Source organism: Gobius niger, assembly GCF_951799975.1.
Source record: "Gobius niger genome assembly, chromosome: 11".
Lineage (NCBI taxonomy): Eukaryota > Metazoa > Chordata > Actinopteri > Gobiiformes > Gobiidae > Gobius > Gobius niger.
In genome coordinates, this window is record NC_136862.1 from 18,746,160 (window position 1) to 18,758,549 (window position 12,390).

Below are 12,390 nucleotides of genomic sequence, written 5' to 3' on the forward strand. Positions count from 1 at the left end.
TGAGTGAATAATCATGATTTTGGTCAAAAAGGTGCTATTCTACAGGTTTATTAAACGCGCATGGCTTTGTTGTGGGGCACTCTGACCAAATATAAACTCTTATGTAAAAGTGTTCACTCTTGGACTATACATAGAAGCAGCGCACCTAAAGACAATGTAATCCAAGAAAAATATCTACATTTCACGGATAATCCACTTCAACCATCGGTTCTATGCATTAACTTTTGTTTATTATTTATCAAATGTTCATATATATATATATATATATATATATATATATATATATATAACAATATATAACAATACATCATACAAAGAACTAGTGGCATTGAATTTACATTTGAATTAAGACATTATATAGTTAATCTTCACATTTCTTGATAATCTCATCTGTAAGGCACTACTCAGAGTTAGCGGCCGTCGGATCCAGTCTCTGCATCAGCCTGTCCAGATTGTCCATGTTCTGGGACTTCTCCTCCAACAGCTCATATCTCAGACTGGAGATGTCCTGCTTTATCTCCTTTAGCTCCCCTGAAAATGCACATTCAAAACCCGCAAAGTTTATGAAATATGAAACTAAAGTCTGGTTTTATTTGACAAAGTACTGTATGAAATGAGTATTACCCTCTGTGATCTCGTCGCTCTCTCTGTCCGCTTGAGCTTTGATGATGTAGCGTTTTATCAGTCGCTTCATGATCTTCTACACAAAGAAAATAAATCTTGTTTATTAGTTGGTAAGTGACATAAATGCATTTAGACATTTCTGATTTGACAAAAGCATGTAGTCCATGTTCAGACATACTTGATATCTTGTCGGACTTGAGGGAGAATCATATCCAGATGGTTTACGGTCCCCAAGCTAGAAGACAATGTCCTCATTAGTTAGTTTTTAGTGATCAGTGCAAGAATATCAAACTTTGCTCTGACAGGAAGAGAAGCAAATCATTAATAATATTCCTAAGTCAATTATCAAGAACCCGACAGTATGTACCAGCACTTTCATGGAAGGACATAAACAGACCACATGTGAGAAGTTTGATACTGGAGCTGGCAACAAAAATTCCTTTCCTTTCTAAGATAATTACATCTATTCATTTCAAGTCTTTCACAAAATTTGAGACCTGTTCACAAATCTCTTAAAAGAAACATTTAGTCAGTGCAGTAGAAGAAACAGGGATGTAGCTTCTGCAAAGTTAAGCGTTGCTGCTCTTTTTTAGTATTGGGACAATAACAATTTATTTACTTATGTACAGTTGATCTTCTGGTCTGAGGTCTTTTGGACGTTCTTTATGTTTAAAGTTCATTGTGTGATATGATATTTCTATGAGTTCAATAACAGAGCCACAGGGAGGCGCTGATGCTCAGTTTGTCCCTCTCAAATCAACAAATCTCTGTTTAGTCCTGCTTTATTGGACAGGACAGAACAGGGTGGGAGGGGGTGGAGAGTGAGGAGAGACACTCAATAAACTATTAGAGCCGGGGATTGAGGTCTGATGATTGCCCAGCATTCATGACTATCGGAGCGCATCAATATGAAAATTCTTATCATATGCCATGTCATTAATTTCATAAAGTAATTAAGAAGACTAGATACAAAATGGCTATAATATTTGTTAAATTTACCTTTGCAGGTTCTTTAGTCACGACAGGTGTAATAGACAGTGATACACACCTGGTTGAGTTGAGTTTCAGACTTCTCCTCACTGTGTCCTGTCACGTGATGCAAGACCACAGACCGGACCGCTGTGACCAGGCCCAGCGCAGACTTTGGGCTTGGGACCAGGTTAAATGGGACAGGCAGCGTCCGTCCCTCTTCGAAGTACGAGAACCACAGTTTGGCTCGGGCAAACTTCCACTCCACGTCTGCATCATCCTACAGGAGGAGAGGACACAGATCCAGCACAGATCTCGATCATGGTTTGCATCCAAGAGCTCTAAAGGAATTCTTTACGATGCTGAAGGTAATTAATTCTTCAAATAAAAAACAAGAAAATAAAACAGTTTTGTGATTCATGAAAAGGAATATTTACTCTTAAACTATCAGTCTTGGAGTAGCTCAAATAACTAACTGGTTTATTTTCATGAGAATTGTTTGGTCCTCTGACTGTTTTCTATCTTTTTAAATTTGATTATGATTTCATTTGATTATGATTTAATTTTAATTTTCATTCATGAATTTCTGTTTAACTTGTGTTATGTTTATTTTTAGGCTTGATTATATGCATTTCATTGGTAACACTGTACAATAATGGTACATGCATAATTCATGAGTAATTCATGCATGAATTAATTAATGTCCTCATGCATGAATACATCATGAACTTTTGTGAGTTCATTAGGCCTCATGAGAAAATACTCTAAATATGAATTGACATACAGTGTACCCGGAAAGTATTCACACCGCTATACTTTTCCCACAGTTTGTTACAGCCTCGTTCCAAAACTGATTAAATTCTGTGGACTCCAGTCAAGCTGTAGAAACTCCTCAAGCACGATCAGTGGAAAGAAGATGCTCCGGTGTGTTAATACAAGTCATTTATGAATTAATCATTAATTAATGCATGAATTCATGCACCCTTATTATAAAGCGTTACCAAATCCTTTTGTTTAAGGAACAGGCCACCCTTTTTCCATACTGAGATATGTTCTTACCTGAGCTGAGACATGTTGATATGTACCTGTCTGGTCTTTGTGCCCGTGGAAGAACTTGGTCGCTTCCAACTTCACCCCCGTTTGGAGCTATAGGAATACATTGTGAGAGGCCAAATGCTAAAAACATCTTTGGTCGTTTTGCGTGACTGAGGGCACACACAAAGATCAGACAGGTACGCATCCATTCGTCTAAGCTCAGGTAAGAACATATCTCAGTATGTAAAAACGGTGGCCTTTTCCTTTACTGTTGGTATTTTTATTGAAGGAATAGCTCTAGTTTAGAACAACTATTTCTGTGTACTTTTCACACTTTCTTTGTGTTTTAGACAAAGAGGGTAAATACTTCCCTTGACAAACCTCGATCTCTTGGAAGGAGCTGTTGATCATTGCGATGAGCATGTTGAGAAGCACTATCACCATTGTAACATTGTAGACCCCATACAGGACGTAGCCGATGTTCTCAATAAATTTATGTCCGTTGTTGATGATGACAGATCTGACCTCAGAGAGTCCGAAAATTGCCCAGAACAAAGTCTTGAAACTCTCCTCCAGCCTGCACCGGAACGAAATCAACATGTAGTAAATCTTAAATATTAGTGCAGAAACACTGACCAACAGCATTCTTTTCACTGATGTGTTTGGGGTCTGTTTATATCTCTGAAATATTTACATTCCTTGTCAAAATATTTAAAGACTGAACGGAACAAACGGACTTCAGCTTACAAACAGCTGGTCAAGGGCTTGACAGGTCCCGTAACAGAGGATATTTACTACAGATCTGCTGAATAAGTTAATTGTTTTGAAAATGTTTACACAAAGTCCATCGAGAGCTAATTAAATTCAAGATAAGTCGCTCACGTGGTGAAAGCGTCATTCTGCTTGGCCCCCAGATAATAGGAGTACAGGTTGAACATGCCGATCATGAAAGCCAAGAACACCAGGAGAAAGATGACCATGAACTTGAATATATCTTTGACCGTCCTGCCCAGAGAGATCTGCAGAGGACCGAAGCTCTCGTTGGCCGGGAGGATGTAGGCGATCCGGGAGAAACTCAGCACCACAGCCACAGCATACAGACCCTCGGACACCAACTGAGGGTCCGATGGCAGCCAGTAGATACGCGCTAAATAGAAATGTGACATCATCATTATATGTGTCCATAACACATCCACTATGATCAACCAGATTAACACTCACCTGATTGATAATAACCATCTCCTTATAATGTCAATAACTCACTTAACTTTGGGCCTTAAGCGGCGCACACTTCAGGCAGTGACAAGTGACATATTCAACTGAATCAACACAAGCCGCTTTACAAGTTCAAATCAAATTGCTTTTGACCCATAAGCATCATACCACTCATAGCTGAGCTGTGAGAGGAGAGCACTCGCTACTGTGTGAGTGTGCCCTGTTAAACGATACTACAATCTACTACATGTTTTTTGTTTTGTTTTTGTTTTTTAAAGGTATCTAAAGCATGCACACACACAAAAAAAAAAATCAAAAGGTTTTGATAGCTGTTGTGTCCAGGGACAGCACAAAAAGTTACTTGGTTGTTTCAGCTCACATAGATTATATACATTTAAAAGAAATAGTTTTTTGTGGAGAGATACAAAGGTGCAGAGTAGACAGAGCAGCTTTTTCTGTTCGTGAGTGCAAATTTATCAGGCAACCATCACATAATAGAGCATGCTGTTTTAATACTCTGCACTGCTGACAGATGTTCTTTAAAAGAGCTTTGCTGGACCATCGTCACACTCTGCTTCGTTAACACACACAGAGAGAGAGGAAGAGGTGGAGACTTACCCAAAGTAAAGTAATGAATTTCTGGGGGCAGCGTCACATTAATGAGACTGGTATAATGTTTATAGACAAAGGACTGAGCGTAGTCGGCGTGCCTCAGAGCGGACACGCGGCAGCTGAAGGAGGCCAGAAAAATGGCCAACATCCCAAAGTCCAGGAAGTTCCACGGTTCAACCAGGTACTCCCCGGGACCCTGGCTCCAGATCTCCTTCACCTCAGCCCAGATCATGCCTGCCAACACACAGAGCCAAGCATTTTACTAGTAATACCTAAATCAAATTGAATAGTGCTTAGTATGTCATATGTATTTGAATATAAATGTGTGAGCAAGCCAAAGGCACATTTCTGCCATCATTGTGCATGGTAATAAAGTTTTTCTATTTTCTGTTTTCATAACTGAAGCTCAATTATAAATATAAATGAAAGAATCAAAACTGACACTTACCCATGACCCACGACAGAATGAGTATCTCCATCCAGGTGAAGGGGGTGGTAGTGGTGCGGTACAGGAGCAGGGGGTCAGTGTTGGGGAAGCCCGGGAGCTGCTGGTGGGTCATGTTGGGCAGAAGTGTCGTTCCTGCAAATCGGTCTGCAGCATTCAGGATGAGCAGTCCCAGGAAGATCGAAAATGAGGATGCATGAGCCACAAACTTCATGAAAGGGCTCCGCAACACTTTTCCAACCTAGAAAAAAAGTAAATAAACAGATAAGGGAAAGTTGAAATGGTAGAGTTGTTGGTTCTCATGCCATGTCATCAGATTCAGATTCAGATTCAGAAGACTTTATTTCTCCCCGAGGGGCAGCTCATTTGCAGCTTCCCAACCAAACATTCATCCATCTCATAAATACAGTACATAGAAGAAGAACAGGCAAACAGGATTCTGCTGTCTGTTTGTATGTCTATGATCAAACAGACAGCAGAAAGAATCCTGCCACACTATGGGTTGCCAGTTTGCATGACTAAAATCAGTCTTCAATAAACCTAAAGCGGCTTTCTCGGATCTCATTCAGCACTTCCAGCTCCCCATTAGTGTTGGTGCAGGCCTCTATAAAGGCTCAGTGACTGAATTCTGGAGGAACGTAGCATATTGTCCACATACAGTTGGATTAAGTTGGTAAACCTTGTACAAGACAGTTTCAAACAGGCCGAGTTGTGGATGTAGTACCTTTTTTGTAACCAGTAAACACAAATGCTACATACCCTACATTTTTTGCAGTGGGTAAGCATTTTATATAATGTTTAAGATTTCAGTATTCTTAAGTACATGAACCCTTAATGGTTATTTGATTGACCCTTGGTGTCTGGCCTTCAATGAGTTTGCTACTTACTCTGCTGCAGGGAGTGACCCAGTAGGCCAGTGCTAATACAGGAAGTCCCACGGCCACCGCAAACACCACCAAGAGTTTAACTGCAGTGGTCTGTTGTCTCAGACCGGGAAGATTCTCATACCAGATACTCAACAGCTGCTGCTGGCAATTTGGATGGGCAACAAACTAGAGATGCAGACAGTATGAGGAAAAATACAGCTTATGAACAAAATGTTTAATTTTGTAACATCATTCACTCTAAAACGTCACCTTTTTGAGTTCATATTTGATGGCCAGCTTGAGTCGGGTGAGAGAGGGTCGTCCCGGCAGCTCATAACTGTCTTCAGCGTCAGTCTCTCCGCTCATTATGGCCTCCACCTCCTCCGTGCTCCGGCACAGGTCCAGTAAACCCACCACATAATCCTTACACTGGCTTGACAAGCGGCAGTAATCATTCTGCAAACAGCAATGTGAGATAACAAAAACTAATGACTGTGGAATAAAATGTTTTGCTTAAATTTGGCTTTGGCAATATTGTTTGTGCTGTGAATACACAGTCCATTTTAGGAGGAATTCAGACCATACCAGTATTGTTGACATTCTCATCAATTTTTTTTCTTTACTCAAGCTTAGAGGATCATAAAATGCACTTTTATGAGCCTTGGACAAGTCCAGCCAAAAATCGACATAAAGATCCCTCCCCTCCTGTTTCAATCTTACATCAAATAATGATGGCTGATTTAAAGCAGTAAAGTTTTACTGCATATAATTTGAACATGAATACTTCAATATGTACATTTCCCACGAATGTTATAATTTTTGAATGTATCTGTATCTCCCGGAGCTGACTTTGGGATCCACTGGCCCTGTCCATGGGTCAATGTGCCCTTAAGTAAATACCGTAAGTGAGTTTCTGCGTAAGTTCCTCAGTAAGTGCTTCTGGTCGTCCATGGTCTATGCAACTTAATTGTTCTGATCATTTCAGCACAAACATTGCCTTCACTACCAAGCACCCAGGTGGTTGTGTTGCTGCAATTTACCTTTTCAACATGTGTCACTCTCTACTCTTTCCAACAGATCATTAATCCTAGTGTGTCACTGATGACAAAGGACATTATATGCATACATTATTTTAGCAAATAAAACCACACTATGGTGCAATGTCGTCCATATATAAAGAAAACAACAAAAAAAGTATATTTGCGTCAAATACCTTGAACTCTTTCTCTATGTTTGCCAGCATAGCCAGTTCATTGCTGAGCTCCAGTGCAGCTAAAACCGGGTCTTCGTTGTACAGGGAGAGGTAGGCAGGACTAGCCAGCCCGCGGTAGGCGTTAATTCGAGATCGCGAGTGGCTGAAGGAGTCAAACTGCTGCTGATAGTTGCAGGAGTCACAACCACAGAAATAGTCATGTGGAGGGTCAATCCGAGCGCCTTTACTGAGAAGCGTGTGGACGATCTCGTACTCTTGGCAATGGGCCGCCAGAATCAGGGGCGTCACGTCATGGGAGAACCTAAAAAACAAAAAAACACAAAGAAAAAAAGACTTCTGCTAAAACACTGGTTGTATGTTTGTTTGTTTAACATAATACGCCCAAACCAGAAAGATCTAGTTGAGGGGTAAATCACTATTTCATCAATGGAGAAGAATTTACAACGAGGGTCTGTAAAAAGAGAGTTTAATATGTAAAATACACTCTTGTGGTGGTCTTATTGAGCTGTGTAAGGAGGAAACATTGGCATAAATCACGCTTTCAACTGTACATTACAGGTATTAAGCTATAATCTGGATCTTATCACAATCCGCTTGATAAAGGGACAAAATGCTGGACAATTATATACATACTCCTTAATGTTAAACAAGCACCATTCAGGCTTTAAAGCACAAATGACGGTCCCTTTTGTTACCAGTATTTACGCCCTCTCCTCTCCTATTAAGATGTTATCACAGCACATAAAACGTTAGGAGGCCACTCAGAGCCCCACTTACCTGGTCCCATCTTCATCATAGGCATAAAAGTCATCCAACATGTCTGAATGTGCGGGACTTGCTGTCAGACGATGGGCATCTTTAAAGGAGGGGTGAGTCAGCAGGGCTTCAGTGATGCGCACATAACCTTTACCTACACCACACACAAATACAGTGGTGAATGGTCAGATGCTTAAAATGTGATTAGATTATTGTCCATATTCATGTTACTTAACTAGGGTTAATCATACACTTGTTTAAATACCGCTTGGTTGCTGTTCTAGAAATGTAAACACAAACTTCTACATATTAACAACAAATGTACTATAATGGCTGGTGAACTAGTGTGTAATCTAGTACTACAGTAAGGAACCACAAGGCAATGAACTCTTGTGTCAAATTATGCATACTAGTATCGGCAATCAGGTTTTTTGTGGTGACCTTGGTTGGCAAAACAAACAAATTAATCAATCTATAGTGAATATCAGACATACACTGCCTTGCAAATTATTATGCAAATGACATTTTTCTAAGATTTTCTAATTTCAACTTCAACTCAAATGAGAGTTAGCATAATTTTCAAGTCTTTAACTGGAGGATCATTTAAATGTGGTTGAAAAAATCTCCTAGTGATAACAGTATTTTTTCCAAAATAAATATGTTAAAAACCTCAAAATCCACTGTTCCAAATTATTATGCAACTCATCGTTTCAATACATTTTAAAGCTTGTAATTAATTGAAAATGGCCATTTGTTGAATTTGAAGCATTAGGAGGTCATATTTACTGAAATCAAAAGCTATTTCAATCAAAAAAATCCTAACAGGTCAAGTTATATTTTAACATAGGAGCCCTCGTGTGATAGCAGCTTCAAAATTCTTAAATGCATTAAACTTGTGAGTTTTTGGACAGTTTCTGCTTGGATTTCTTTGCAGGATGTTAGAATAACCTCCCAGAGCTGCTGTTTGGATGAAAACTGCCTCCCACCCTCATAGATGTTTTTTTTGTTGAGGCTCCAAAGGTTCTCAATAGGGTTGAGGTCAGGGGAGGAGGGGGTCCACATCATGAGTTTCTCTCCGTTTATGCCCATAGCAGCCAGTGATGCAGAGGTATTCTTTACAGCAGGACATGGTGCGTTGTCATGCATGAAGAGGATCTTGTTAGGGAAAGCACGGCTCTTCTTTTTGTACCATAGAGGAAAGTGGTCAGTCAGAAACTCCACATATTTTTCAAAGGTCATTTTCACACCTTCAGGGAGCCTAAAAGGGCCTAAAGGGGCCGACCAGCTCTCTCACCATGATTCTGGCCCAAAACATGACTCCGCCACCTCCTTACTGACGTCAAAGCCTTGTTGGGACATTGTGGTCATTCATCAACCATTCACTACTCCATTGATCTGACCATCCAGGGCTACACGCCGCTCATCAGTGAACAAGACTGTTTGAAAATTAGTCTTCATGTATTTCTGAGCCACTGCAGCCGTTTCTGTTTATGAGCTTCAATTAACAGCTTAGGGGAGGCCGGATAGAAGGTTTAAGCTCATTTGCAGTCTCTGGAGGGTCCTACACCTTGATGTTCGGTAGAATCCAGAGGCACCAGCAGTTTTCTGTATGCTGCTTTGTAGCATCTGTTCTCTTAATCTGATGTGTTTGTCTGGCAGAAACCGTCCTTATTGTGCGTTTATCTGCACAAACCCGAGTGTGTCTGAATCATCCACAAATCTCTTATCTGTATGACGATTACGCTTAATCTTTCGTGAAATATCAAAGGTTTTCATACCTTGGCCAAGGCCAAGGCATTCACCTATTTCACGCTTTTCATCAGCAGAGAGAACCTTTTTCTTTACCATATTGCTTGAAAATGATGATCTGCTTAATAAAGTGGAACATCCTTTTTCAGCAGTTTTTCCCTTAACTGGGCTAAACCTGACACCTAATCATCCCGGGCGTCTGAGATTAATGTCAGTGATTCAAAGAGCCCCGAGACACAATGCCATCTATAAGTTTCATTAAAAAGTTTTTCTTTTACCTTTTTGACACAAAAATACAATTTGCATAATAATTTGGAACGCAGTGTAATGTATTTCCCACATTTGTATCCTGGAATAGAATTATTTTGATTGTGTGTCCACCTCTCGCTCAAAGTAACTAGTTCCCTGCATGACCAGCACGGAAAGGGGGATAAATCAAAGAATACTATGCTACAGACACGATCAACACTATTTAAGACACACAATGGTCTTACTGATGGCCAAAAGAAGAGCATCTCCCACTCTGGCCAGATCTTCCCTCCCCAGCAGCAACTCTGTCACCTCCAGATGTTCATTAGCCACAGCCAGCTGCAGGGCATTCTGGCCCATGTAGTCCACAGTGTTAACGTTTAGGTTTGGCAGGTGGAGCAGCATGCGCCGCACCTCGGGAATGTTTCCATACTCTGCGGCCTGAAGAAAGCGCTCCTCCACCTCAGACAGGCTGGTGGAGGGGGCTGAAAACATGTACGCAGGGCCGCGGAGAGCCTGGCGCCTTTTAACAGCAGTGAGACGGGCCATGAGCTGCCTCTCTGAGCTGCTGGGGCTGCAGAAAAAAGACACATTAACTCAAGTCAAACTAACTTCTGTCTGAATTTAATGGCTCCTAATAAGTTAAGTAAACTGAGTGTGAGATGGTAAAAGATGCGTTCATTGTATATCTATTCCAGTTTCCTAATCACTGGAAATAAGGCAATAACCGCAACTATGTTATCTGTCATTCTTAACCTCTGTCAAAAATTTGGTTCTGTGTGTTGTGCCTTTTGTTTGGTAGCCACAGCTGCCTCAGGGTAGAGGACTGACTTCATATCTGTGCTTGCGGCCCCACCAACCACCCCAAATCCTACTTGTGCACTAAGATAAGACAAGATAACATAAGATAATCCTATATTGATCTCACAATGGAGAAATTCACTTGTTAAATTAGCTCTCAAGAAACACTCAGGGTGTGCAAAAAACGACAGGAAATGTGCAATCAATTACATTGCAAATAAAAGTGTGTTATGTAAATAATAATGAAAATAATGAAAAAAAAATAAAGTTCGAGCAGACTATAAAAAATGTCAGCAGTGCAAATTCTTTCAGTCTTAGTGCAGGTAGAGTGACACTGATACAGAGATTAGAATGACGCTTATAAAGGGATTATTGCACGTAATTTTTGCATAGTAGTTATTGCACATGAGTTACTTCACAGTAGTGATGTACAGTCTAACAGCAGTGGGGATGAAGGCGCTCTTTCTTGCACTGAGGGTGCCTCAGTGCCTACATGTATTAAGGTAGGCTGCCCATGCCATCAAGCTCCATTTGGTGTATACTGATCAAAGGCAGTATGCACCAAACGGAGCAGGGATCTGTGGACACATTCTCTAACCGGCCCTATGTTAGACCAATATAGAACAAAAAATATAGACTCAAATGTAGTTGTGATATTAAGAGAGTGGTCATGCTGGCTTCAAACATAATTTCTCTGCTGCGATGTATGGTCTTAGGATGTGAAGTGGCCAGATATGTCTTTCCTCCTTTCTTTCTTGGTGTATATTTTGTTACCAACCTTGTTTTCTATCTTTTTATTAACACTCTGAAAAGCCTAATGAGGGACAGAGGGGCTGTAAATGAACCTCTATAAATAAACCAACAAACAAAACTAAAGCAGACTGACCCCACATAGCGTCCGAAGTAGCAGTTTTCATCCCCATAGTCGTCCAGCAGGTTGTCTCGACTGCGGGTCCTGCGTCCCTCGATGTAGCCCGCCGGCCGGCTGTTGTGGTCAGTCCTGTGGTTCATCCCAAGAGTGACACACAAAACCACATCCCATCTCAGTCCTGAAACTGTCCCTCTCTGTCCCCCCACTGTCCCTCCTCCCACTGCACTTGAGAAAGAATGCACCCTTCTAGATCCAGCTATACTTTTATTTACATACTTTGTTGGAATGTGGCTGATGAGGAGGACAAGCAAGTATTATAATCATGTAGCTATGGGGTGCATTGAAGGAGGTAGCGTTTTTTTAACAGTAACCAGAGAGCAATTAGTACAGTAGTAGCCTTACCTTACTGCTCAAACTACTGTATTGTTATATTGATACTTAACTGCTGTCCCAACTTTCTGCACTGTCTTTAATTTTTCACAAAAAGGAAGAATCTAAAGTTTCCCTTCTTTTACATAAAACCCCAAAGGTTGTCTCATAAAATGCTATTTTGGGTTGCTTTGTTTATAAAGGCTGTGCTGTGTGCAGTGTACAGTGATGTTTGATGAACAGCAGATGAGATTCCTCAGGGTCCAAATTCCCAGTAGACTTCGCTTCCTGTGTGCTCCCACTCCGGACTGATGCTGCTTTACTGTGGGAAGCAGACATATTAAGAAATACGTCACGTAAACCAATCACAAGGTAATTGGATGGAGTACAGTGAGAAAGATGAGATGACCAAGACATAATAAAATTGTTAGCGTGTGTATTGTATTCCAAGTCTTTGGGGGAAAATCGAAAAGAAGATGACGCAAAAATGTTTTGGTTTTGGTTGTAATAAGGACAAAGTCAATGAAGCCTATGGAACTAATAAGATCCAGCAGTTTTGGGAGAATAGAAACATTTGTGCATCACCAGTCATTGACCACGTCTGAGGCGCGGGAAA

General features: G+C 40.7%; 1 protein-coding gene across 2 annotated transcripts; it reads right to left on the minus strand.

Moving 5' to 3' along the window:
- Positions 1 to 297: 297 nt before the first annotated feature.
- trpc6a (transient receptor potential cation channel, subfamily C, member 6a) lies at positions 298 to 11,583 on the minus strand. 2 transcript variants are annotated; one of them, XM_079566977.1, is made up of 14 exons: positions 11,421 to 11,583; positions 9,979 to 10,307; positions 7,757 to 7,889; positions 6,980 to 7,280; positions 6,037 to 6,222; positions 5,788 to 5,952; positions 4,904 to 5,141; positions 4,462 to 4,689; positions 3,511 to 3,775; positions 3,010 to 3,205; positions 1,673 to 1,873; positions 803 to 859; positions 625 to 700; positions 298 to 531 (listed from the first exon to the last, which is right to left on the minus strand). In XM_079566977.1, exons 1-14 carry the CDS (start codon positions 11,543 to 11,545, stop codon positions 401 to 403), a joined length of 2,631 nt encoding a protein of 876 aa, XP_079423103.1. In that variant the 5' UTR covers positions 11,546 to 11,583; the 3' UTR covers positions 298 to 400. The 2 variants fall into 2 exon arrangements, 1 of the variants encoding a protein (XP_079423103.1); XR_013793423.1 differs by lacking the exon at positions 298 to 531 and having other exon boundaries at positions 624 to 700; positions 803 to 922.
- Between the last annotated feature and the right edge of the window lie 807 nt (positions 11,584 to 12,390).

Coding starts and splice junctions, on each gene's coding strand:
- trpc6a (XM_079566977.1), bottom strand. CDS start 11,545: ATGAACCACAGGACTGACCACAACAGCCGGCCGGCGGGCTACATCGAG. Junction 10,308..11,420: donor TACTTCGGACGCTATGTGGG/GTCAGTCTGCTT, acceptor TTTTTTCTGCAG/CCCCAGCAGCTCAGAGAGGC. Junction 701..802: donor CAAGTCCGACAAGATATCAA/GTATGTCTGAAC, acceptor TTCTTTGTGTAG/AAGATCATGAAGCGACTGAT.